Source organism: Polyodon spathula, unplaced genomic scaffold (genome assembly GCF_017654505.1).
Source record: "Polyodon spathula isolate WHYD16114869_AA unplaced genomic scaffold, ASM1765450v1 scaffolds_1734, whole genome shotgun sequence".
Taxonomy (NCBI): domain Eukaryota; kingdom Metazoa; phylum Chordata; class Actinopteri; order Acipenseriformes; family Polyodontidae; genus Polyodon; species Polyodon spathula.
The window spans coordinates 1-25000 of NW_024473210.1; the positions used below are offsets into that span (position 1 = coordinate 1).

Consider the following 25000-nt stretch of genomic DNA (forward strand, 5'->3'; position numbering starts at 1 on the left):
CTCCCCTGGTAAAGGCACAACCGCGTGGCATGCCTTTACCAGGGTGACTTCTATATTGGCCACAGAGGCTGGCAGTGAAAGAGGAACGCTAGATATCCTGAGTAGATACAATGGTGTTGGGTGTTGGGTGTGTGGGTGTGTGTGTGTGTGTGTGTGAAGCTCGATCCTCCACAGGGAACACGAATCTGGACTGCACTTCAACGCAAGTTTTTTCACCAGTGTGTCACACTGCCGTTCCTTCCTGTTGCACCACCTTTCATTCTCTCCACAAGAAAAATGAAACCAAAACGAGACAGAATCATACCCCACCTCAGAACCTGCACTGGAAATAATTTCATACCTCCTGCCTAGTTCTTACTGTAACGACCCAAATGTCCAGTTTTGAAAGAACCCCAAATATTGAAGTCTCTAGGGAGAGTTGTCTTGCCCATTAATCCTCCTTAGACTTCAATACAATTAGATATAGATATAAACCATGAATGGAATTACTAAATCATTCTGTCAGGGTTCCAAACAAAAACGGGCGGGAAGCTTTTGAAGAGAGACCTGATTCATTCTCTCCCTGGAGACCTGATTCACCGCTCTGGCATCCCCCTGGCACGACCCCCACCCCCCCACCGCTTTCCTCACACGAGATCCTGTTCATTGAATGGGGGTGACTCAGTTTCACTACAGAGCCAGGCCAGGGTTATGAGAAAGCGTGACAGAGGTGTTAGAATAATGACTACTGTCTACACTGAAAACAACACCGCAAAATCAAAACGGAAATACGTGTGAGGGCATGCAAGACTGGCAGGGACGGGGTTAAATCTAATAAAATGGGGAAAAAACAAGGTGTAAATCAATTAGGAGCACTTAGCAAAAAATAAATAAATAGCAAGCAGCAGATCAACGGGCATGACAAAGGGAAGGGTTTTGTTTTACGAGTCTAGATGTGCTTTGCGAAGGAGGAGGGATACAAAACGAAACGTTTTGCACGGCCTCGCCTGGGGAAGAATCAGTTCAACGCCTGTGGAGAGGGCAGGGCAGGGCAGGGCAGGGCAGGGCAGGGCAGGATCACTCCTACTTGGGCTGGGTAGCATCTTGGCAGGGCAGACTCCCCTTGGCACTGCCCGGCCCTACCAAGACAACACGTGGCAGCGTTGCCAAGTTGTCCTTCAGTTATGGAAAACCAGAGGTCCACTTTTCTGCCGGATCCGGTAGTTTTTTTGTTTGGTTTTTTTTGTCAGACAGGCGAGAATTATACAGGTTTGAACCGGATAGATTGTTTAAAAACCTTTTTTTTTTAACACCCCAAAAACTGCAGACAATCGAGAAAAATAGCCAACAGCCCATAACAGAATTTTTTTTTTTTTAATTCTTTAAAACATTATTTTTTGCCCCCAACACCAACAAACATATATATATATATTTTTTTTTAATGTACAAAAGATCTCAAATAGCGACGTTCCTCCCTGATCTCTGCCCCGGGTCTGTTATTTTGCGCCGGGGTGTGATTCTGTGAGAGAGGCAGGTCTCCGCAGTGCCCCCCCCCACCCTCAGTTCAATGCCACCAGTCCTAGCGCAGGGCTCCCACAGTGCAGTACAGCTGGCAGACTGTCTTACTGAGTGCAGGTCCAATATTCCTGAAAGACACACACGACAGATCGACGTTATCCCGGCAAACCTGCCATGCAGCTTCACCAATTAAAAAAAAGACTGATCAATCTAACATGAAGGTGGATTCTTACAGACAAATGTTTTGCACCCCCCTCTATATACAATTAACTCCCTCAGCTTCATAGAGTCCAGTGAAAGCTGCTGAATAATGTTCCCTTGTTAACATATTGAATTGCACCCCCTCTATATAGAATGAACTCCCTCAGCTTCATAGAGTCCAGTGAAAGCTGCTGAATAATGTTCCCTTGTTAACATATTGAATTGCACCCCCTCTATATAGAATGAACTCCCTCAGCTTCATAGAGTCCAGTGAAAGCTGCTGAATAATGTTCCCTTGTTAACATATTGAATTGCACCCCCTCTATATAGAATGAACTCCCTCAGCTTCATAGAGTCCAGTGAAAGCTGCTGAATAATGTTCCCTTGTTAACATATTGAATTGCACCCCCTCTATATAGAATGAACTCCCTCAGCTTCATAGAGTCCAGTGAAAGCTGCTGAATAATGTTCCCTTGTTAACATATTGAATTGCACCCCCTCTATATAGAATGAACTCCCTCAGCTTCATAGAGTCCAGTGAAAGCTGCTGAATAATGTTCCCTTGTTCTCATATTGAATTGCACCCCCTCTATATAGAATGAACTCCCTCAGCTTCATAGAGTCCAGTGAAAGCTGCTGAATAATGTTCCCTTGTTAACATATTGAATTGCACCCCCTCTGCATATTTCGACACATTTTCCAAAAACTGTTTTTACATGACTCTTGATATCGGAATCAGCTCTTCCGTGAAATATCTGGATTCTAGCGCTCGTGCACGCGCACGGACTGAGTCTCTCGATGTGATCAATACCTCTGCAGTTTCCCGTATTTGATTCCAGACAGCAGCTTCTCTCTGGCCTCTTCTGTGGGACACAATTCATAAGCTTGCAGAAGGCTGGGGAAGATAAAATAAAAACAAGGCACTATCGCTGTTGTTATTAATAACGAGCCATTCATCCAAAGCAACTTGCAGAGGCTAGGGGGGTGAACTCTGCTTCACCAACAACTGCTGCTGGAGACAGCCACAAAGAACGGGATCAGGTATTAAGAGTTATTTCAATCTGGAAGGAAATGGCTATCCACGAAACCGTTTTAAAAGTAAAAACACTTCGAAAGTCGACAGTGCGAGAGAAATGCTTTTTTAAAAGGAGTTTTCAGCAAGCTGGTAAGCTGTTTCACGGCGATATGAAAGCAGCGCCATCTGCTGGTACACTGATGTATTGTATATGTCTTTGGCGCACATAAAAAGGTTTCAATGTTACAATACAGTGGCTCTGAGATCTCCACCGTTTCTCCTGTAACTAACAGTAAATGTAAGTGTGTGCGAGAGAGAGAGAGAGAGTGCGTGTCTGCGAGTGCGTGAGTGTGCGAGTGAGTTTGTGAGTGGCAGTGGGCTTGTGAGAGTGGGCGTGAGTGGGTTTGGGAGTGGGAGTGGGTTTGTGAGTGGGTTTGGGAGTGGGTTTGTGAGTGGCAGTGGGTTTGTGAGTGGGTTTGTGAGTGGGTTTGTGAGTGGGTTTGTGAGTGGCAGTGGGTTTGTGAGTGGGTTTGTGAGTGGCAGTGGGTTTGTGAGTGGGAGTGGGTTTGTGAGTGGGTTTGTGAGTGGGAGTGGGTTTGTGAGTGGGTTTGTGAGTGGGAGTGGGTTTGTGAGTGGGTTTGTGAGTGGGAGTGGGTTTGTGAGTGGCAGTGGGTTTGTGAGTGGGTTTGGGTTTGAGTGGGTTGTGTGAGTGGGTTTGTGAGTGGGTTTGTGAGTGGGAGTGGGTTTGTGAGTGGCAGTGGGTTTGTAAGTGGGTTTGTGAGTGGCAGTGGGTTTGTGAGTGGGTTTGTGAGTGGCAGTGGGTTTGTGAGTGGCAGTGGGTTTGTGAGTGGGAGTGGGTACCTGCTCAGGGTGCTGTATTTGCCCAGGATGGCGGCTGCTTTGTCTCCCGAGATCCCGCTGATCTGCATGAGTTGGCGAGCGAAGAGCTCCCGGACCGTCTGAGCCTGGAACAGGAAAACAGCAGAGCTTCAGGGCCGGGCGCGGGGTCAGTGCTAGGGGTCGGGGTCGGGGTCGGGGTCAGGGTCAGTGTTAGGGGCGGGGTCGGGGTCGCCTCCCTGTCACCTTGTTCTTCACAGCGCCCTCGTTGAACTCCCCGAAGCTCATGAGGATGCAGGAGCTGGAGGCGGGGCTGAAGGCACGGTCACACAGTGGCTCCTCCTCCTTGGTGCAGCTCAGCAGGGTCTTGTTCTGGGGGGCGCGGAGAGAGGGGCGCAGGGAGTGAACCACACGGGGCTTTCAGACTGGCCAGAAGACCAGCGTGCAATTAAAAATATTACCTACTGTAAGCTACACTGTGTTTAAATATGACGCTTGCATTGTAACACTGCGCTGTAACACCTGTGTGAGTCTACCTGGGATAAAGGCATCTGCCAAATACATAGATAATATTATTATTAACAAGAATACTTAAGGGTTCTTCCATACCAAGAACATGCTCTGAAGGTATCTGGTCATGACAGTGAGGTAAGCAGCTGACTCTCTCACATCTTTGGTGCGTTTCACGAAGAAGCCGTCGACAACCTTCACAAGAAACAAGAGAGAGAGACCCTGAAACACGCCCCCCTGTCAGTCACAGCCCCTCCCTCACCCTGAAACACGCCCCCCTGTCAGTCACAGCCCCTCCCTCACCCTGAAACACGCCCCCCTGTCAGTCACAGCCCCTCCCTCACCCTGAAACACGCCCCCCTGTCAGTCACAGCACCTCCCTCACCCTGAAACACGCCCCCCTGTCAGTCACAGCCCCTCCCTCACCCTGAAACACGCCCCCCTGTCAGTCACAGCCCCTCCCTCACCCTGAAACACGCCCCCCTGTCAGTCACAGCCCCTCCCTCACCCTGAAACACGCCCCCCTGTCAGTCACAGCCCCTCCCTCACCCTGAAACACGCCCCCCTGTCAGTCACAGCCCCTCCCTCACCCTGAAACACGCCCCCCTGTCAGTCACAGCCCCTCCCTCACCCTGAAACACGCCCCCCTGTCAGTCACAGCCCCTCCCTCACCCTGAAACACGCCCCCCGTCAGTCACAGCCCCTCCCTCACCCTGAAACACGCCCCCCTGTCAGTCACAGCCCCTCCCTCACCCTGAAACACGCCCCCCTGTCAGTCACAGCCCCTCCCTCACCCTGAAACACGCCCCCCTGTCAGTCACAGCCCCTCCCTCACCCTGAAACACGCCCCCCTGTCAGTCACAGCCCCTCCCTCACCCTGAAACACGCCCCCCGTCAGTCACAGCCCCTCCCTCCCCCTGTCAGTCACAGCCCCTCCCTCACCCTGAAACACGCCCCCCTGTCAGTCACAGCCCCTCCCTCACCCTGAAACACGCCCCCCTGTCAGTCACAGCCCCTCCCTCACCCTGTGTGCAGGGTGCAGAGGGGGTCTCTGTACCTGTGTGTTCACCACAGCCTGCAGTAGGGTGCTCTCTGGTATACTAAGGTGCTGCGTGGAGCCGTAATCCTCCACCAGATAGATCGGCTTCTTCAGACCACAGCGCTTCATACGGAACTGGGAAGGAAAAAGCGAGAGAAAGAAAGAACATTTAACCATTTAGATTAATAACTTTAAAAATACCAACTGCACCTAGAGACGGGAATCAGACTCCCGCTGCACAGCGGTGTGATCCAGTCCTGCTTTCACTAGGAGTTTAATAATCAGACTCCCGCTGCACAGCAGTGTGATCCAGTCCTGCTTTCACTAGGAGTTTAATAATCAGACTCCCGCTGCACAGCAGTGTGATCCAGTCCTGCTTTCACTAGGAGTTTAATAATCAGACTCCCGCTGCACAGCAGTGTGATCCAGTCCTGCTTTCACTAGGAGTTTAATAATCAGACTCCCGCTGCACAGCAGTGTGATCCAGTCCTGCTTTCACTAGGAGTTTAATAATCAGACTCCCGCTGCACAGCAGTGTGATCCAGTCCTGCTTTCACTAGGAGTTTAATAATCAGACACACCTGAGCTTGTTAGCTAGACACACTGGGGGCTGATCAAGCTGGCAGCAGTGAAACCTGGACTGGATCACACTGCTGTGCAATAGGAGTTTTGTTCCCAGCCCTGATTACCACGCCAGCGAGCAGGCGGTCGCGTGATGTCACAGCAGCCCACCTTCTGCTCGCGGAAGCGTCCGTCGATGATGCTGCCACAGAGGTCGTCCATCCTCTTGCGCTCCACGATGTAATCCAGCACCAGTTCTCTGGCCTGGGGGGCGCGAAGCTGACCTGGAGGGGGGGGTCACAAAAAAAACTGTGTTGCTGTAACCAGCAGTTGAAAACCCGAACCGCTTCAAAACGTGAGGCCAAAACGACCTGGTATACACGACAATGTAAAAGAGAGGATGGGAATCAGACTCCTATTGCACAGCAGTGTGATCCAGTCCAGGTTTCACTGCTACCAGCTTGATCAGCCCCCAGTGTGTCTAGCTAACAAGCTCAGGTGTGTCTTCACTGCTACCAGCTTGATCAGATCACACCCCAGCGGGAGTCTGATTATTAAACTCCTAGTGAAAGCAGGACTAGCTAACAAGCTCAGGTGTGTCTGATTATTAAACTCCTAGTGAAAGCAGGACTGGATCACACTGCTGTGCAGCGGGAGTCTGATTATTAAACTCCTAGTGAAAGCAGGACTGGATCACACCGCTGTGCAGCGGGAGTCTGATTATTAAACTCCTAGTGAAAGCAGGACTGGATCACACCGCTGTGCGACAGGAGCCTTCCCTGCATTAGAACTGCAGTTTAACATCACGAGATCGGGCTGGACTGGAATTGCTAGGGCTGGGGAACGAGACTCACCTGGGATATGGCGGACCCTCTCTCTGGCGGTCCACAGGAAGTCCCCCACGTTGAGTTTCCTGACGTCGAAGTCCACTCCGTTCCTCTTCAGCTCCGTCACCAGCTCTTGCTTCCTGCCGCTGGAGCCCCTGAGGAGCAGAGAAAAAAAAGAACATAAAATGACAATCAGTGAGCCGTGTCAATCAGAGACAGCCATCTCGCTAGCAGCTCCATCAGCCCCCTGCGTGTCCAGCTAACAAGCTCAGGTGTGTCTTATTAAAACCAGGAACAGGTGAATCTGCTATGCAACAGGAGTCTTGTTTCCTCTATTGAAGTTACCCTGTGGTTTCGATGAAATCCACACACAGCACGATGTCAAAGGTGCCGGGGGTCAGAACGAAACCGGGGACGTGTCCGCGGGCAGGAGGCGGTCTCTCACTCGAGGCCAGCGAACCGGCTGCATCCCGGACGGTTCCCGGACCAGAGCCCCGGCCTCCCTCACCCCTCCTCCGGTCCCCTCCTCCGGATTTGTCCCTGTTTCCAAAAATAAAAAACAAGATCTGTCCAGCTCCAGAAACAATTTTTGGATCTGTCTTTCTCTCTGCACGCGCGTTCCTCAGCAGAAGTCACTAAACTTGATCAAGCACGGTCTTAAAAGCTCCTCCCCTCCCCCCCAGCGCTAACGACGTGACTAGGGGGGGCTCGAATGGACCCATTCAGCCCAGCGGACAGTGAATGCAGGGTCAGCGGCCGTCCTGAGAGGACGGCACTGCAGATCCGAGCTCGTTCAGAGAGGCTGCGGACAGTGCTGTGAGAAGCGCGCGGGGTTTGTTTCTCGCAGTTGCTCCGATATGAAATTGCTCTCCTCCGTTTCTCATACTTGCTGCACGCTCTTAACGGACTGGACTGGTAGGAGCGAACGTCTTTGCTTTCTGTACAGCTGCTCTCAGTGGAAACCGCTTCGCAAGGGAATTATTCACTGTATTCTTTACTGTGCCCTTATCTGAATCCTATCTTATTGGCTGCTGGTTTTATTGCGCTTTATAACGGCTCTTATCTGTAATGTGAGATTTTATAATGGGATATTTTGTCACGGTAAGTCGCCCTGAATAAGGGCGTCTGCTAAGAAATACATAATAATAATAATAATAATAATAATGACACTAATTCTGATGTCTGCAAAGGGGTGAGGGCTCCATTTTCACCCTGCAGGTGACCCAAGGAAGTGCAGCGCTATGCGAAAGCAGGTCTTGCAAACAGACTTCCTTAGCTCTGTTTAATTATATATATATATATATAAGAAATCTCTCTCTATTTCAGATAAAAACACACGTGTGCTGTCGTTGAGAATCTCCCATTTCAGACCTGTGTATTCAATGGCAATGCACAGGCAGGTATTTACTGTGATTATATTGTCCCTGATTATATATTTACCTGTCTTCTGGGAGATGATCTTCCTCCTCCTCCTCCTCCTCCCCAGTGAGGTCCAGTATCTCTCCCTCCTTGCTCTCCGGGACACCAGGGAGTGAGGCTGGAGCCCCCCCTGGCTGCCCCTGCTCAGTCCCTCTCCCCTCCAGCTTCTCCGCCAGCTCCAGTCCCTTCTCAGTCAGGGAGTACCTGCCAAAGGACATCACAATGGGGGGGCAGTCAGCCTGCTGACATCACAGGGGGGGGGGGGGGGGGGGGGGGGGCAGTCAGCCTGCTGACATCACAGCAGAGGGGGCCAGCGAGAGACCGCCCTCTGGAGGACAAAGGCCGGCACTGCAGGGGTCTGCTGGCATAGAGAGAGAGAGAGAGAGAGAGAGAGAGAGAGAGAGAGAGAGAGAGAGGGGAATGGAGCACACCGCTGTGCAATGGGAGTCTCATCTCCACCCCCGTCGTTTGTTCAATATGCAAGCTGGGGTTTTCTACCTTGCAGGGCTGTTGGTTTTGAGGAGCAGGTCCTTCTGAATGAGAGTGCTGACAGACGACCAGGCCGTGTGCTTACTGCCAGGATCTGACTGGAGAGAGGAGGGGGGAGAGAGAGGAGAGAGGGAAGAGAGGAGAGGGGGAGGAGACAGGAGGAGAGAGAGAGAAGAGGGGAGAGAGAGGAGAGGCACAGAGAGAGGGGGAGCAGGAGAGGGGATTGAGGAAGAGAGGGGAAAGGAGAGGAGAGGGGAGAGTTGAGAGAGATGAGGAGAGAGGGGAGAGGGGAGGAGAGGGGCGGAGAGAGATGAGAGGAGAGGGGGGAGAAAGAAAGACAAGAGAAAGATGAGAGAGATAGAGGAGACAAGCAGAGGAGAGGCACAGAGAGAGGAAAGGGAGAGAGGAGGGAGACAGAAAGATCAGAGAGATAGAGGAGAGAGATGAAAGGAGAAAGGGAGGAAAGGAGAGGCAGAGAGAGAGAGAATGAGAGAGGTGAGGAGACAGACTGTTAAAGTCATTTTAAAAACGTCAGGTAAATCAGACAAACTGGTCAGCATCCCTCTCTCTCACCACGGTGAAGGACTTGTCACACAGGGGCTGGGCTTCGCGCTGCAACTCTGCCTTGGTCATGAACCCGCGGCTGCCGGTTCTCTGCAACAAAGACACAGAGACCAGTGCAACAGCAACACAGAGAGACTCTGCAACAAGGACACAGAGACCAGAGCAACAGCAACGCAGAGAGACTCTGCAACAAGGACACAGAGACCAGAGCAACAGCAACGCAGAGAGACTCTGCAACAAGGACACAGAGACCAGAGCAACAGCAACGCAGAGAGACTGCAACAAGGACACAGAGACCAGAGCAACAGCAACGCAGAGAGACTCTGCAACAAGGACACAGAGACCAGAGCAACAGCAACGCAGAGAGACTCTGCAACAAGGACACAGAGACCAGAGCAACAGCAACGCAGAGAGACTCTGCAACAAGGACACAGAGACCAGAGCAACAGCAACGCAGAGAGACTCTGCAACAAGGACACAGAGACCAGAGCAACAGCAACGCAGAGAGACTCTGCAACAAGGACACAGAGACCAGAGCAACAGCAACGCAGAGAGACTCAAAACCACACCTACTCAACGGGGATGCACAGCGGCACAGCTTAGAGTAACGGACAGGCTCAGATCACCACTCAAAACCGCTCCGCAGCTCTGAGCTGCTCAGGGGGTGCGGAACCCAGCCTGATCCAGTCCTGCTTTCACTAGGAGTTTAATAATCAGACTCCCGCTGCACAGCGGTGTGATCCAGTCCTGCTTTCACTAGGAGTTTAATAATCAGACACACCTGAGCTTGTTAGCTAGACACACTGGTGGCTGATCAAGCTGGCAGCAGTGAAACCTGGACTGGAACACACTGCTGTGCAATAGGGGTCTGATTCCCAGCCCTGGGTCTGTGTATGTGTGTGTATGTGTGTGTGGGGGGGGGTGTATGCGTTTCTCACCTGGTGGTCCCGGTACAGAGTCACCAGCACCGCGTACCCCCCCGATCGCTTCTGAGGGACGTACTCACGCGTCTTCTGACTGCCAGCCCTCCTCTTCTGCAGAGAAAGAAAACCCAACACTCATCAAAATTATCTTGCAAAAAGAAAAAAAGGCTATCGGAAGCCATAATAGCAGTACAGTAAGAATTTCAAAGCGCTGGGTGTGCAATTCAATATGTTAACAAGGGAACATTATTCAGCAGCTTTCACTGGACTCTATGAAGCTGAGGGAGTTCATTCTATATAGAGGGGGTGCAATTCAATATGTTAACAAGGGAACATTATTCAGCAGCTTTCACTGGACTCTATGAAGCTGAGGGAGTTCATTCTATATAGAGGGGGTGCAATTCAATATGTTAACAAGGGAACATTATTCAGCAGCTTTCACTGGACTCTATGAAGCTGAGGGAGTTCATTCTATATAGAGGGGGTGCAATTCAATATGTTAACAAGGGAACATTATTCAGCAGCTTTCACTGGACTCTATGAAGCTGAGGGAGTTCATTCTATATAGAGGGGGTGCAATTCAATATGCTAACAAGGGAACATTATTCAGCAGCTTTCACTGGACTCTATGAAGCTGAGGGAGTTCATTCTATATAGAGGGGGTGGAATTCCCTGGAGTAGGGGGTGGGCGGGCATGTAAACAAACTGGTCAGCCAACAAGGAAGCACACCCCCCTCATACTCACGCAAGGGGCCGGCTCCAGCGCTGGCTGGCCCTCGGGGGACAGGGAGCCCCTGCTGGCTCCCGGGGGGGTCTTGCTCCTCCTCTGCTTGCGGGGGGGCGCTGGGGGGTCCCCCTCGTCAAGGGAATGAATCGGGGCGTCCGGACCTAGGAGAACAGCGCACGCACATGCGTCACGTCTTACAAAAACAAACAAATAAATAAAACACGGCAAAGGTTTCCCTGACGGGCGCCGGCTGCCAGGCGCCGCTCACCATTCTCTGCGTAGTACTGAGCCAGCTTGTCATCCAGGACTTTGCAGATCCCGTCTCCGAAATTCTGCAGGATCTTCGCTTCCCTCCCGTTCTTCAGCGGAAGAGGGTACTTCTTCAGGGAGCTGATCGCCTTTCCCAAAAAGAGAAAACGGGGACAAGCAAACAGTGCCGGGTCAGAGAGGTCGGTTCGGGTCAACTGCCCGGTCAATTTTACACCCCCGAGCTGAAAACGCCCGTTTCAAAATGTCTCTTGTTCCTCACCAGCCCAGGGACGGGAATAAGACCCCTGTTGCACAGTGGTGTCGCCCAGTCCAGGTTTCACTGCTACCAGCTTGATCAGCCCCCAGTGTGTCTAGCTAACAAGCTCAGGTGTGTCTTATTATTAAACTCCTAGTGAAAGCAGGACTGGATCACACTGCTGTGCAGCGGGAGTCTGATTATTAAACTCCTAGTGAAAGCAGGACTGGATCACACCGCTGTGCAGCGGGAGTCTGATTATTAAACTCCTAGTGAAAGCAGGACTGGATCACACTGCTGTGCAGCGAGAGTCTGATTATTAAACTCCTAGTGAAAGCAGGACTGGATCACACTGCTGTGCAGCGGGAGTCTGATTATTAAACTCCTAGTGAAAGCAGGACTGGATCACACTGCTGTGCAGCGGGAGTCTGATTATTAAACTCCTGGTGAAAGCAGGACTGGATCACATATTGCTGTGCACCCCCTCTATATAGAATGAACTCCCTCAGCTTCATAGAGTCCAGTGAAAGCTGCTGAATAATGTTCCCTTGTTAACATATTGAATTGCACCCCCTCTATATAGAATGAACTCCCTCAGCTTCATAGAGTCCAGTGAAAGCTGCTGAATAATGTTCCCTTGTTAACATATTGAATTGCACCCCCTCTATATAGAATGAACTCCCTCAGCTTCATAGAGTCCAGTGAAAGCTGCTGAATAATGTTCCCTTGTTAACATATTGAATTGCACCCCCTCTATATAGAATGAACTCCCTCAGCTTCATAGAGTCCAGTGAAAGCTGCTGAATAATGTTCCCTTGTTAACATATTGAATTGCACCCCCTCTATATAGAATGAACTCCCTCAGCTTCATAGAGTCCAGTGAAAGCTGCTGAATAATGTTCCCTTGTTAACATATTGAATTGCACCCCCTCTATATAGAATGAACTCCCTCAGCTTCATAGAGTCCAGTGAAAGCTGCTGAATAATGTTCCCTTGTTAACATATTGAATTGCACCCCCTCTATATTGGTGTGTGTGTGTGTGTGTATATGCCGCTCTCACCTTCTGGTAAACGAACTGCATTTTCGTCCCCTTCTCCGCGGCCACGTCTCTCAGCTCGGTCAACCACTTGAGAAACAGCGGGTTCGGGGACTTCGGAACCGGTCTCTTGCGCCCGAACCTCACCGGCTCCGCGGACATGCTGCCAGCGAGCGAGTCACCCTCACCCTGCAAAGATCTGCGAGGGAAAAACATCGGAACAGATTGAAGCAAGACCGAATTCGAGGCGGCTCTGCTGCACCAAATCAATTCAGTGCTTTATATATGTGTATTGCTTTAAAAATAAACATGCATTATATATGTGTATTGCTTTAAAAATAAACATGCATTATATATATGTGTATTGCTTTAAAAATAAACATGCATTATATATGTGTATTGCTTTAAAAATAAACATGCATTATATATGTGTATTGCTTTAAAAATAAACATATTATATATGTGTATTGCTTTAAAAATAAACATGCATTATATATGTGTATTGCTTTAAAAATAAACATGCATTATATATGTGTATTGCTTTAAAAATAAACATGCATTATATATGTGTATTGCTTTAAAAATAAACATGCATTATATATGTGTATTGCTTTAAAAATAGACATGCATTATATATGTGTATTGCTTTAAAAACAAACATGCATTATATATGTGTATTGCTTTAAAAACAAACATATATAATGCATTGAGAAAAAAAAATGCATTATATATGTTTATTTTTAAAGCAATTTTCTTTATGGGTTTATACTGTACCTCAGCGCCGCCGGGTCCTTTGCATTTCAGCGTGCCACCGAGTTCGCTGAACTTCGCCTGTGTGGCCTCGACGAGGCGATAGAAAACGCGTGGCTCGGAAGAGGACACCGCCACCTGCTGGTAGGACGAGTGCCGTGGCTCGTTAATGACAGTTCAAATAAATCATAGCATTTATGACCAGTGGGGGAAAAAAACGACTCTAGTAGATACCCACGGTATATTTGTAACATAAAATATAATATAATATTAAAAAAGGAACCACGCCCCCACCACCCGTTGCCTAGATACGCGATAAACAGACCCCCCCCTGCAGAGGAGCGCTCAACTGCAAAATTTAATTAAAGGGTGATGACGCTTCTTCTAAAGGTTTAAACTCACCCGCGTTATATGTGCATTTCGATAAGCCCAAAATACAGGTAAACTCCATCCAATATATATATATATAGATCACACTGCTGTGCAACGGGAGTCTAATTCCCATCCCTGCTATCAAACGCGTGTGTGTGTGTGTGTGTGTGTGTGTGTGTGTGTGTGTGTGTGTGTGTGTGTGTGTGTGTGTGTGTGTGTGTGTGTGTGTTTCAAATAACGTTTGTGCCTCTAAGCAAAGGGAAGGAGATGTGACCCCCCCGGGAGAGGACTCGCCGGAGACACAGCGCTTCATCATCACCGAGAGAACTTCAGAGAAGTGGATCAGTAGTACAAAACACCATAGCGGCGCTGTGGAGACTCTAAACACAAGCAGTACTTCATAATAAACTGCTATTGTATTCTATTTTAAATTCTATTCTATTCTATTATTCTATAATATTATTATTATTATTGTTGCAATAGCTCTTATATATATTGCACAATGGCGAGAGACGTTTTTAACATGCAGTCCTCAGTATTATTTTTGATATCCACGGTTCTTGCTATCAAAAACAGTTTATCAATAGTCGCGCAACCGGGGTCAAAGTCTGCGTACCGCCTGAGATGACGTCTGGTCCCTATCAGAGGTTTCCACCGTGCAGCCCCGTACAGATCTGGCTGCAGAGACAGGAGCGACCGGCTGCACTAAACGAGCACCAATCAAATAACATTACAGACGAGGTGCGAGTCAGGGGGGGCAAAGTTTAGCGCTGTACTGTGGGCTGCAGGGTTCAGAAAGGCACAGACACGCACACACATACACGCACACGCACACGCACACGCCCCACTCTCTCATCTCATTGAAAGATTAAACGCAGAGCTGCGCTCAGTGTCTTTGCTGCAGCCCTGGAGAGCTCCCAGCCGGCTTCGTCTCTCGACAGAGCGCAGACCTGCGATCAGGTAGGCTTCGTGAGAATGCGCAGCGACCAGAGAATATAACGAAGATCGGTCTACACAGTGAAATAATATAATATAATATAATATAATATAATGAAGGTTTGGTATTCAGCTGTTTGGTTTTAACTTCATTTTCGTTGTGTGTGTTTTGAATTTAGTTTTATGGTTTTATGACTTTTTAAATTTGTTGTGTGGGATATTGGATTTTTTTTTTTTTTTTATTTGTATTAATTTTCTATAAGGTCCAGTTGAATTCGTTCGTTTGTTTATATTGTTTAGAACGTGTTGTTGCTAAGTTACAAAAGTACATTCGAAAAATTATACATATTATATATAAATATCGCTGCTTTACCCTGCTCTCACTGTGCTGTATTGCACTGTGCTGTGCTTTCACTGTGGGAAACTTTTATAAGGGTTAATTTATCATGGTTTGCTTTTTAATATGCTTTACCAGACCTGTGCTTTACAATGCTTCCCTATGCTTTACCAGCCCTCTCTGTGCTTTACAATGCTTCCCTGTGCTTTACCAGACCTCTCTGTGCTTTCCCAACCTCTCTTGCTTTACCTTATATGCTTTACCAGACCTCTCTGTGCTTTACAATGCTTCCCTATGCTTTACCACCTCTCTGTGCTTTACAATGCCTCTCTGTGCTTTACAATGCTTCTTTACCTGTGCTTTACCAGACCTCTCCTCTCCCTATGCTTTGACCTCTCTGTTTACAATGCTTCCCTATGCTTTACCAGACCTCTCTGTGCTTTACAATGCTTCCCTATGCTTTACCAGACCTCTCTGTGCTTTACAATGCTTCCCTATGCTTTACCAGACCTCTCTGTGCTTTACAATGCTTCCCTATGCTTTACCAGACCTCTCTGTGCTTTACAGACCTCTCTGTGTTTTAGTCAGAATCGTCATCTTATAGACCCTTAAACATAATTCCCTGTGTTTTGTTTATTTTTTAAGTCAGGGCACCCAGCGACTGAACCATGACTATCGGGAAGAACTCAAAGAAGTCCGCCCAGGCTCCCCAATATCTGGACAAGTCCAGCGGGTTCTACTGCCGTCTGGAGGAGGCAGAACTCCGGGACGACATTCCCGTACGCCCGGAGGGGGAGAAGAACAGGAAACACAACCAGGAGCCAGGAATGTTCGACTTCAACCGCGGAATGCTGGACGACGACGGAACCAAGCCCCTGGTGCGCAGGAAATCCTCCCAGAGCAGCAAGAGAAAGAAGCAGAGGGAAGGATCCGCGCGTTCCCGGGAACGCCGTCTGGAAAACCCGGAGGAGGGGGGCGGAATTCCGGAGCAGGGGGACAGAACGGCGGACACGGCCGCGTGGCAGACGGACTGCGTCCACTTCGCAGTCCTGGATGACCATCAGATCCTCCTGGATGAGAAAAGGACGGAGAAGAACCCCGAGGAAAAGGTGGTGAAGACGGAGAAGAGAAGCACTATGAAGCGATACAGAAAGGTGAGGCTCCGGGTTCCAATCCCGGCTTAGCCACCGACTCGCTGTGTGTGTGTGTGTGTGTGTGTGTGTGTGTGTGTGTGTGTGTGTGTGTGTGTGTGTGTGAGTCACTTCACCTCCTGAGCAAGTCAGCAGCACCTCCTTGTGCTCCGTCCTTCAGATGTAAAACAAACGAGGTCCTATTGGAAGAGACTCTGCTTTCTCTTAGCAGCAGAGGGAGCAGTTCAGTCTCTATGTTCAAGCCTGCCCTGTGCTGGAGGGAGCCCCCTTTCTCTTAGGGGGGTGAGGGAGGGAGCAGTTCAGTTTCTATGCCTCAAGCCTGCCCTGTGCTGGAGGGAGCCCCCTTTCTCTTAGGGGGGTGAGGGAGGGAGCGGTTCAGTTTCTATGCCTCAAGCCTGCCCTCTGGAGGGAGCCCCCTTTCTCTTAGGGGGGTGAGGGAGGGAGCAGTTCAGTCTCTATGCCTCAAGCCTGCCCTGTGCTGGAGGGAGCCCCCTTTCTCTTAGAGACTGAGGGAGTTGAGTAGTTGCTGTAGTACAGCGTTTTGATTACGTGTCTCTCTTTTTTTCCCCAGGCAATCGACAGAGCTTTCAGGAGGGGCTGGGAGACCTTCATCACCAGCCTGTACAGCGTGACCCTCACCCCAATATCATCCTCGTCATCATCATCCCCATCAGCTGAACACAGATCCGCAATAGTGGATTAGAGCTGTATCTGCAGCGTGCATTGTTAAAGAAAGGGGATCTCGATACCAGGAGGTTCAAATCCCGGCTCAGCCATTGACTCGCTGTGTGGGACCCTGAGCGACTCACTTAACCTCCTTGTGCTGCGTCCTTCGGATGAGACCCAAAGCAAACGCGGTCCTATTGGAAGAGACTCTGCAGGACCACTGACTCACTGCGTGTGTGTGTGTGTGTGTGTGTGTGTGTGACCCTGAGCGAGTCTCTTCACCTCCCTGTGCTCCGTCCTTCGGATGAGACCCAAAGCAAACGAGGTCCTATTGGAAGAGACTCTGCAGGACCACTGACTCACTGTGTGTGTGTGTGTGTGTGTGTGTGTGGGACCCTGAGCGAGTCTCTTCACCTCCCTGTGCTCCGTCCTTCGGATGAGACCCAAAGCAAACGAGGTCCTATTGTTGTGTGTGTGTGTGTGTGTGTGTGTGTGTGTGTGTGTGCGTGTGTGTGACCCTGAGCGAGTCGCTTCACCTCCTTGTGCTCCGTCCTTCGGATGAGACGCAAAGCAAACGAGGTCCTATTGGAAGAGACTCTGCAGCAGCAGCAGCGGTTGTTGATGAAGCAGAGTTCAAACCCCCCCCCCCCCACCCCACCCTAGTTTTCAGATACATTTCTTTCCCCTTTTAATTTTGTCTTTAAGTTCTTTGGAAGCCTCAGCTGCGAAAGTTGAACATCCTACTTCCTGGCTCCTCTTCGTCACTTCCTGTTCTGTAGGTCACAATGCCAGTTGGTACCACCCTCGCTCAGCTCCCTGTCCAGTCTGCCAGTAAGATCTGGCTCCAGTTAGTTCACTTTGGGTGACCGGATGAAGTTTGGTGTTTGCTGGACTGAAGGTCCCTCGCTTGGAAAATGTTTAATATGAGATCAGATTTATGTGAAATGATGATCGTAACATTTGACTATAATATATATATATATATGATATATATATTTATATATATATATAGATCTATAATATAGATATATATATATATATATAATTACTTAGTTCAATGAATTGTATAAGTTGTAAATGAATAGACTGTGTTTGTCTTGTACTGGTTAACATCAAATAATCTTATTTTGTGTTTCTTGCAAAAAAAAAAATATTATATATATAAATAAAATGTATTTTTTTGGTTAAATGTTTGTTTTTTAATATTTTATTTTTTTGTATTCAATACCTTTGCAGAAACGCTGCTCTGCTTGACTGTCTCTCACTATTACAGATTACTAACCCTCAGGTAATCACCTGTATTCCTGAGCTGGACTGGAGAACGGAATGTGATTGCGGAATCTGCCTGTCAAACAATTGATGCGTGGATTCCAAAGTCCAGAGTTCTGACAGCAAACAGGCCACAGTGTCAGAGTGCAGCAAAACACTATACAGCAATAACATCCCCATCCTTTACATTGCTTCCCTCTGCTTTACCAGACCTCTCTGTGCTTTACAATGCTTCCCTATGCTTTACCAGACCTCTCTGTGCTTTACAATGCTTCCCTATGCTTTACCAGACCTCTCTGTGCTTTACAATGCTTCCCTATGCTTTACCAGACCTCTCTGTGCTTTACAATGCTTCCCTATGCTTTACCAGACCTCTCTGTGCTTTACAATGCTTCCCTATGCTTTACCAGACCTCTTTGTGCTTTACAATGCTTCCCTGTGCTTTACCAGACCTCTGTGCTTTACAATGCTTCCCTATGCTCTTACAATGGTTAGCTTTTATAAAGGTCATTCCTGTTTTTAAAATGCACAGTAAAACCAGGTTAGTTGCCAGCAAGGCTGGTGAATCATTAGCTGGCTGTCCTAACTTCTGCAATACAGCGCCCAGCTCACTTCTTCTGGTCTAAATATAGAAAGGCAGGGCATAACTTGCTCATGAATCTCTGCATGAATTATAGTCGCGAGTCTGAAGTCCACTGCAAAGCTGTCTGGCTTCCCGTCATGTAAGCAGAGGGTGTATTCATCACTGACACGCATTGCATTCTGAGAGCAGACCTCTCTGTGCTTTACAGTGCTTCCCTATGCTTTACCAGACCTCTCTGTGCTTTACAATGCTTCCCTATGCTTTACCAGACCTCTCTGTGCTTTACAATGCTTCCCTATGCTTTACCAGACCTCTCTGTGCTTTACAATGCTTCCCTATGCTTTACCAGACCTCTCTGTGCTTTACAATGCTTCCCTATGCTTTACCAGACCTCTCTGTGCTTTACAATGCTTCCCTATGCTTTACCAGACCTCTCTGTGCTTTACAATGCTTCCCTATGCTTTACCAGACCTCTCTGTGCTTTACAATGCTTCCCTATGCTTTACTATACTGTCACTGCACTGTATCACACTTCTGAGTGTTTTATTAAAGCGTCTCTTCTATTGTATCAGTACAGTTAGGTGTTTATTCCATTTGCTTGAATTATTATTTTTTTGTTGTATTTGTCTCATGGGAAGTGCGGCTGTATTTTAGGACAAAGGCGTTGTTCAATTATTTTTCTTTTCGTATTTGTCGCCATCTGCTGGTCGACCTGTGCAGTGCAACAATAACAAAAAACCCTTTGCAGATAAAAGTTATTGTGGCCGCTTTGCATCGGCTGTTGGTTGAGGGGGGGCGGGGGACGGGGGACGGGGGTCAGTATAATGGGAGCAGACAGGTGGAAGAGGAACCAACCAAAAATAGACTGTATGACATAGGGCTACAGCACAGAACGCAAGCCAAGCTTTAACTGGACTGAGAAAGCTGCAGCCTACATCAGCAACGCACGGAGAAATCTCCAATGGGAAATCCTAGAAGTCACTGGTTCACGAATCCTTCAGAAATCGCAATGAATCCTATAGGAAATCTTACAGGACATCACCACACGAATCCTTCAGAAACTGGAATACATACTGTAGGGAAACTAATAGGGCATTGCTACCGGAATCCTTTAGATAATTTGAATGCATTTATATGTAATAAAGCACTATAGACAGTATGACGTCGTTAATTGACTAGATTTAAACACGTGGCACCGATTTGCGCGGGACTTGAGCAACGCTGATGCGCCATAGTTGTTAGGGGCATTAGAATCGGGTCACCTGGCTTCGCCATGTTTGTTTGGGGGGCACGCAGTGGCTGTTGGGAGGCTGTTCTGCTGGTTAATTCTGGCACAGCAGTTTTGCACAACATATTAAAAAAAACATCGCCATGAAACTGCGCTCCCAACTTGGGTTCTGGGGCCGCTGTCTGGTGCTTGCAGTTTACTGCACGCTCCAGACCGGTTCGGTGCTGCCTCGGGGCGATGCACCGAATCAGAGGCTGTTCGGGGGTCCCGGGGGAGCGGTTCTGGTTCCGAGTTCCGACCCGGGGGTGCTGAAAGCGGCTCAGTTCGCGGAGCAACGTTACAACTTGGGCTACAGTGGTGTTTATCTGCGGAGGATCAGCAAAATTGTTTCAGCCACAAAACAGGTTTCAAACTATTTATATCTATATATATAGGCGATGTACAATGTATTTAATTACAGTACTGTAGTAGGGATTTAATAACCGCTGCATAAGCACTGACACTAAATTGAGCTATTAAAATGCATAAATGAATTGGTTACTAGCTAGAGAAAACCAATTGTAACCGTGACACTAATAACAATAATAATAGCTATAGCAGAGTTATTCTCGCTGTAATGTATTGCGCTTCTGTGCAGTGCAGGCGCTGGTAGTGGCATCTGCTGGCGGAGACGGGTACTGCAGGTGTTATTCTATTTTATTCTGCGGGAAGCGAGTGTAAACCGGCTCCGTTTATCTGTCAGCTTTTGCTCCTGTACCCTCTGCGCTTGCTGTCGGAAAACATCCCGTACTCTGCTCCAGGCAAAGCTCCAGCAGACCCGCGGAGAAGGCAAGAACTAGGTCAGGGGAACTGTTCGCTAAAACAACCTTCAAAACGGAGCTGATGCGCATTCTTCCCAATGTGTTGTTGCGTAAATCAAATGCAATGCACGTTTACGCGGAATCGTTAACATAATCTGACCATTGAACGAGTGAATCCAACCCTTATGAAGGTTTTGTTTCCGCAGTAAAAGCACAGCAAAGTGTAATAAAGCACAGAGAAAGCGTTGGACAGCATAGGGAAGCATTGTAAAGCACAGAGAGGTCTGGTAAAGCATAGGGAAGCATTGTAAAGCACAGAGAGGTCTGGTAAAGCATAGGGAAGCATTGTAAAGCACAGAGAGGTCTGGTAAAGCAGAGGGAAGCATTGTAAAGCACAGAGAGGTCTGGTAAAGCACAGGGAAGCATTGTAAAGCACAGAGAGGTCTGGTAAAGCATAGGGAAGCATTGTAAAGCACAGAGAGGTCTGGTAAAGCACAGGGAAGCATTGTAAAGCACAGAGAGGTCTGGTAAAGCATAGGGAAGCATTGTAAAGCACAGAGAGGTCTGGTAAAGCAGAGGGAAGCATTGTAAAGCACAGAGAGGTGTGGTAAAGCACAGGGAAGCATTGTAAAGCACAGAGAGGTCTGGTAAAGCAGAGGGAAGCATTGTAAAGCACAGAGAGGTGTGGTAAAGCACAGGGCAGCTTGGGGAGGAGGGGTGTGTAATAACATGTTGTTTGTTGCACTGTCTCAGGTGGCGAGGGGGGTGAAGTACACTCTAGTGGCTGAACTGGGAAACACGTTCTGCAAAAAATCCAAATCCTTCGACCTGCAGACCTGCGGCTTTCACACGCAGCAGGACACTTTGAAGGTAAACATTTAATATATAGAATAAATAAATAAGGCAAGTCCAGCAGCTCCTCCTAACAGAGGGCAGGGTTTCAAGGGTCGCTCGGCTAAGTGCTCTGTTCTACTGATCCGCGAAGCCTGGCTCCAGATAGCGACGCACACGCTGCTGTGTTTAGTGTCAGTGATGTCGTGTTTAAGTGTGGATCGAGGTGCTCTGTGGTTGTTTTCTGTGCGTGTCTGTGCGTGGGGGTGTGGTTGTGAGTGTGTTTTGCACTGGCTGTAAACTGCGCTGTGTTTATATATGAAGCTTGCATTGTAACCCTGCCCTGGGACACCTGTGTGAGTCTCCTCGGATGAAGCAGACGTCTGTCAAATCAAAAAGTGATAATAATAAATAATAATAATAGTGTGTGTGTGTGTGTGTGTGTGTGTGTGTGAAGGCTGGTCTCATGGTTTGATTCAGTGCTGTGTCAGTGTGCGTGTGTGTGTGTGTGTGAAGGCTGGTCTCATGGTTTGATTCAGCGCTGTGTCAGTGTGTGTGTGTGTGTGTGTGTGTGTGTGTGTGTGTGTGTGTGTGTGTGTGTGTGTGTCTCATGGTGTGTGTCAGTGTGTGTGTGTGTGTGTGTGTGTGTGTGTGTGTGTGTGTGTGAAGGCCGGTCTCATGGTTTGATTCAGCGCTGTGTCAGTGTGTGTGTGTGTGTGTGTGTGTGTGTGTGTGTGTGTGTGTGTGTGTGTGTGTGTGTGTGTGTGTGTGAAGGCCCGTCTCATGGTTTGATTCAGCGCTGTGTCAGGAGTTTCTAGTCTTGTGATTACCGGCTCAGAGAGGAACGAGGACTGTTTGTTTTGCTGTGTGTGTTTTTCTTTGTAAAAAACAAAACAAAACATAAGAGTTCCCAGCAATCCGTGTCACACTGTGCTTCCCTGTGCTTTACCAGACCTCTCTGTGCTTTACAATGCTTCCCTATGCTTTACCACACCTCTCTGTGCTTTACAATGCTTTCCTATGCTTTACCAGACCTCTCTGTGCTTTACAATGCTTTCCTATGCTTTACCAGACCTCTCTGTGCTTTGTCACACTTCGCTGTGCTTTTACTGTGGGATGTTTTTATAAGGGTACAGCCAGCCTGCTCCATGAACTTTTCAAGCTAATCACAGATGTGTTTTGTGTTGTGGTTTTTTTCAGAAGGAGGTGTGCTTGTTTGAGATCTGGGAGGTGCCGTGGGAAGACAAGGTCAAGCTGCTCAAGCAGAAATGCCACCTGTCAGGTACGCACCTCAAACACAGACCCGAGGGTCTCCCCTGGTAAAGGCACGGCCGCGTGGTGTGCAGGGAGGAGTCACACGGTCAGGGGAGCGCAGGGGTCCCCGAGGGTCTCCCCTGGTAAAGGCACGGCCGCGTGGAGTGCAGGGGGGCGGGGGGCTGATAGAGTCACACAGTCAGGGGAGCGCAGGGGTCCCCGAGGGTCTCCCCTGGTAAAGGCACGGCTGTGTGGTGTGCAGGGGGGAGTCACACAGTCAGGGGAGCGCAGGGGTCCCCGAGGGTCTCCCCTGGTAAAGGCACGGCTGTGTGGTGTGCAGGGGGGAGTCACACAGTCAGGGGAGCGCAGGGGTCCCCGAGGGTCTCCCCTGGTAAAGGCACGGCTGTGTGGTGTGCAGGGGGGAGTCACACAGTCAGGGGAGCGCAGGGGTCCCCGAGGGTCCCCCCTGGTAAAGGCACGGCTGCGTGGTGTGCATATTTTATGGATTCCTGTATGGTTTTTTTTTTTTAGGAGCTTCCAAAGAGTCTAACGGATTCAGAGAGAAAGCGAATTCATCTCCACCCGCGATGAACCAGTCTCAGGTAAGCATTGATTTACCGCGTCGCCCACAGACCGAAGCTGCCAGTCCATAGCTGGGTTCAAGCACAGGTGAATTTGTGGGCATTTAAATGCCATCAAGAAATCCACATCCCATTTTCATTTGAATCAGTCTGCAAAGTACGTTGACGGTCTGGACCAGGTCTTTTTTCAATATTTATTTCAAAGAGTTTAATCGAGGAGGACTTCCTGGCGTTTGAAGTAATTTCCCAGCACGCCCGTGGTTGCCCCTGCGAGATCCTCGTTTGAAAGGACTCCGCAGACGGCGATTTTCCTGTCAGCTGGAGTTGATTCAAAGGGATTTGGGATCTGGGCATTGGGAGCTGGGATTGAATATCAGGGATTGGTCCTCTGCTCTGCACCCTGGCTCGGCATGCCAGTCTCACTCTGGTTTTGTTGCCGTGGCGTCGCAGTGTTTGTGTTTAAACAGACGTTTGTGTTTTTTTTGTTTGTTTGTTTTTTACAGGACAGCTCCGATCTGCTGACTGCGATGTTCAAGGACTTTGTGTCGACGTACAGCAGGGAGTACCACAGCCAGGAGGGTAATTCCAATCCAATCCAATCCAGTTCAATTTCAATTCAATCCAATTCCAATCCAATTCAATTGCAATGTAATTTAAATTCATGAAACTGAATCTCAAAGCGCTTTACATGTCGATTAAAACAGAAAAAAGTCTACAGCATTATGAAATAATAGCAGGATCACAGCAGTGTGATCCAGTCCTGCTTTCACTAGGAGTTTAATAATCAGACTCCCGCTGCACAGCAGTGTGATCCAGTCCTGCTTTCACTAGGAGTTTAATAATCAGACTCCCGCTGCACAGCAGTGTGATCCAGTCCTGCTTTCACTAGGAGTTTAATAATCAGACTCCCGCTGCACAGCAGTGTGATCCAGTCCTGCTTTCACTAGGAGTTTAATAATCAGACTCCCGCTGCACAGCAGTGTGATCCGTCCTGCTTTCACTAGGAGTTTAATAATCAGACTCCCGCTGCACAGCAGTGATGTCCTCCAGTCCTGCTTTCACTAGGAGTTTAATAATCAGACTCCCGCTGCACAGCAGTGTGATCCAGTCCTGCTTTCACTAGGAGTTTAATAATCAGACTCCCGCTGCACAGCAGTGTGATCCAGTCCTGCTTTCACTAGGAGTTTAATAATCAGACTCCCGCTGCACAGCAGTGTGATCCAGTCCTGCTTTCACTAGGAGTTTAATAATCAGACACACCTGAGCTTGTTAGCTAGACACACTGGGGGCTGATTAAGCTGGTAGCAGTAAAACCTGGACTGGATCACACTGCTGTGCAATAGGAGTCTGATTCCCAGCACTGTAAATGCCAGTGATATTTGACCACGCTGTTTAGAAACAGGAGCTTATATGCCAGCTGTCTTGCCGTGCCTCTCTTCTCTCTCTCTCTCTCTCCCTTCAGAAGCCGAGAAGCGCTTCCGTATTTTCGCGGAGAATTTGGAAACGGCCCGGAAGATCCAGGATTTAGACCAGGGCACCGCGGAGTACGGCATGACCCAGTTCAGTGACCTGACAGGTGAGAGGCTGCCTTCAACAAGAGAGCCACGTGAACCGTCCGGCTCTCCGCAGACGAGGGGGGCCGGCGTGGATCGGGGGGGCTGATTCACCCTTCAGAGTGAATTCAGAAACAGCTGCTTGGGTTTGTGTGGATCGCTGTTCTCCGCAGAGTCTAAGGTTTTGGTCCCTCTCCCCCCCCCCCCCCCCCCCCCCGACCCACCCCCACAGAGGAGGAGTTCCGGACTCTTTACCTGAACCCCCTCCTCAGTCGCTCTGAACCGCGGCCCCTGAAACAGGCAGCTGTGCCGCGGGACCCCCCTCCAGCGGAATGGGACTGGAGAGACCACGGAGCTGTGACCCCCGTCAAAGACCAGGTAAGGGGGGCTGGAGTTTTGGGGGGCTGACTCAAACAAGCTCGGACACCCACGAAGGGACCCCTGTGCAAAACACAAGGCATTGCTGGTGTACAGCGGCACAGCGGTTTGATCCAGTCCGGGTTTCACTGTGAGTTTAATAACAAGACACACCTGAGCT

At 48.9% G+C, this 25000-nt stretch overlaps 3 protein-coding genes across 6 annotated transcripts; 2 read left to right on the forward strand and 1 right to left on the reverse strand.

Annotated features, from left to right (window-relative positions):
- Positions 1–1352: 1352 nt before the first annotated feature.
- mus81 (MUS81 structure-specific endonuclease subunit) lies at positions 1353–13978 on the reverse strand. 4 transcript variants are annotated; one of them, XM_041243392.1, is made up of 18 exons: positions 13890–13978; positions 12926–13042; positions 12176–12350; positions 10878–11007; positions 10628–10770; positions 9898–9993; positions 8969–9049; positions 8405–8493; positions 7928–8110; positions 6833–7027; positions 6515–6642; positions 5832–5944; positions 5118–5234; positions 4160–4255; positions 3797–3922; positions 3575–3678; positions 2510–2593; positions 1353–1625 (listed from the first exon to the last, which is right to left on the reverse strand). In XM_041243392.1, exons 3-18 carry the CDS (start codon positions 12311–12313, stop codon positions 1559–1561), a joined length of 1890 nt encoding a protein of 629 aa, XP_041099326.1. In that variant the 5' UTR covers positions 12314–12350; positions 12926–13042; positions 13890–13978; the 3' UTR covers positions 1353–1558. The 4 variants fall into 4 exon arrangements, with proteins under 4 accessions (XP_041099326.1, XP_041099325.1, XP_041099324.1 ...); XM_041243391.1 differs by having other exon boundaries at positions 12926–13039; positions 13890–13974; XM_041243390.1 differs by lacking the exon at positions 13890–13978 and adding an exon at positions 13304–13388.
- Positions 13979–14143: 165 nt separating this feature from the next.
- On the forward strand, positions 14144–16516 carry sb:cb1058 (uncharacterized protein LOC394209 homolog). Its single transcript, XM_041243394.1, has 3 exons — positions 14144–14233; positions 15192–15700; positions 16269–16516. Exons 2-3 carry the CDS (start codon positions 15215–15217, stop codon positions 16398–16400), a joined length of 618 nt encoding a protein of 205 aa, XP_041099328.1. The 5' UTR covers positions 14144–14233; positions 15192–15214; the 3' UTR covers positions 16401–16516.
- Positions 16517–19499: 2983 nt separating this feature from the next.
- LOC121310116 (cathepsin F-like) lies at positions 19500–24885 on the forward strand. The gene is made up of 7 exons (XM_041243389.1): positions 19500–19847; positions 20997–21113; positions 22275–22356; positions 22860–22930; positions 23413–23488; positions 24372–24485; positions 24695–24885. Exons 1-7 carry the CDS (start codon positions 19587–19589, stop codon positions 24868–24870), a joined length of 897 nt encoding a protein of 298 aa, XP_041099323.1. The 5' UTR covers positions 19500–19586; the 3' UTR covers positions 24871–24885.
- The last annotated feature ends 115 nt before the right edge of the window (positions 24886–25000 follow it).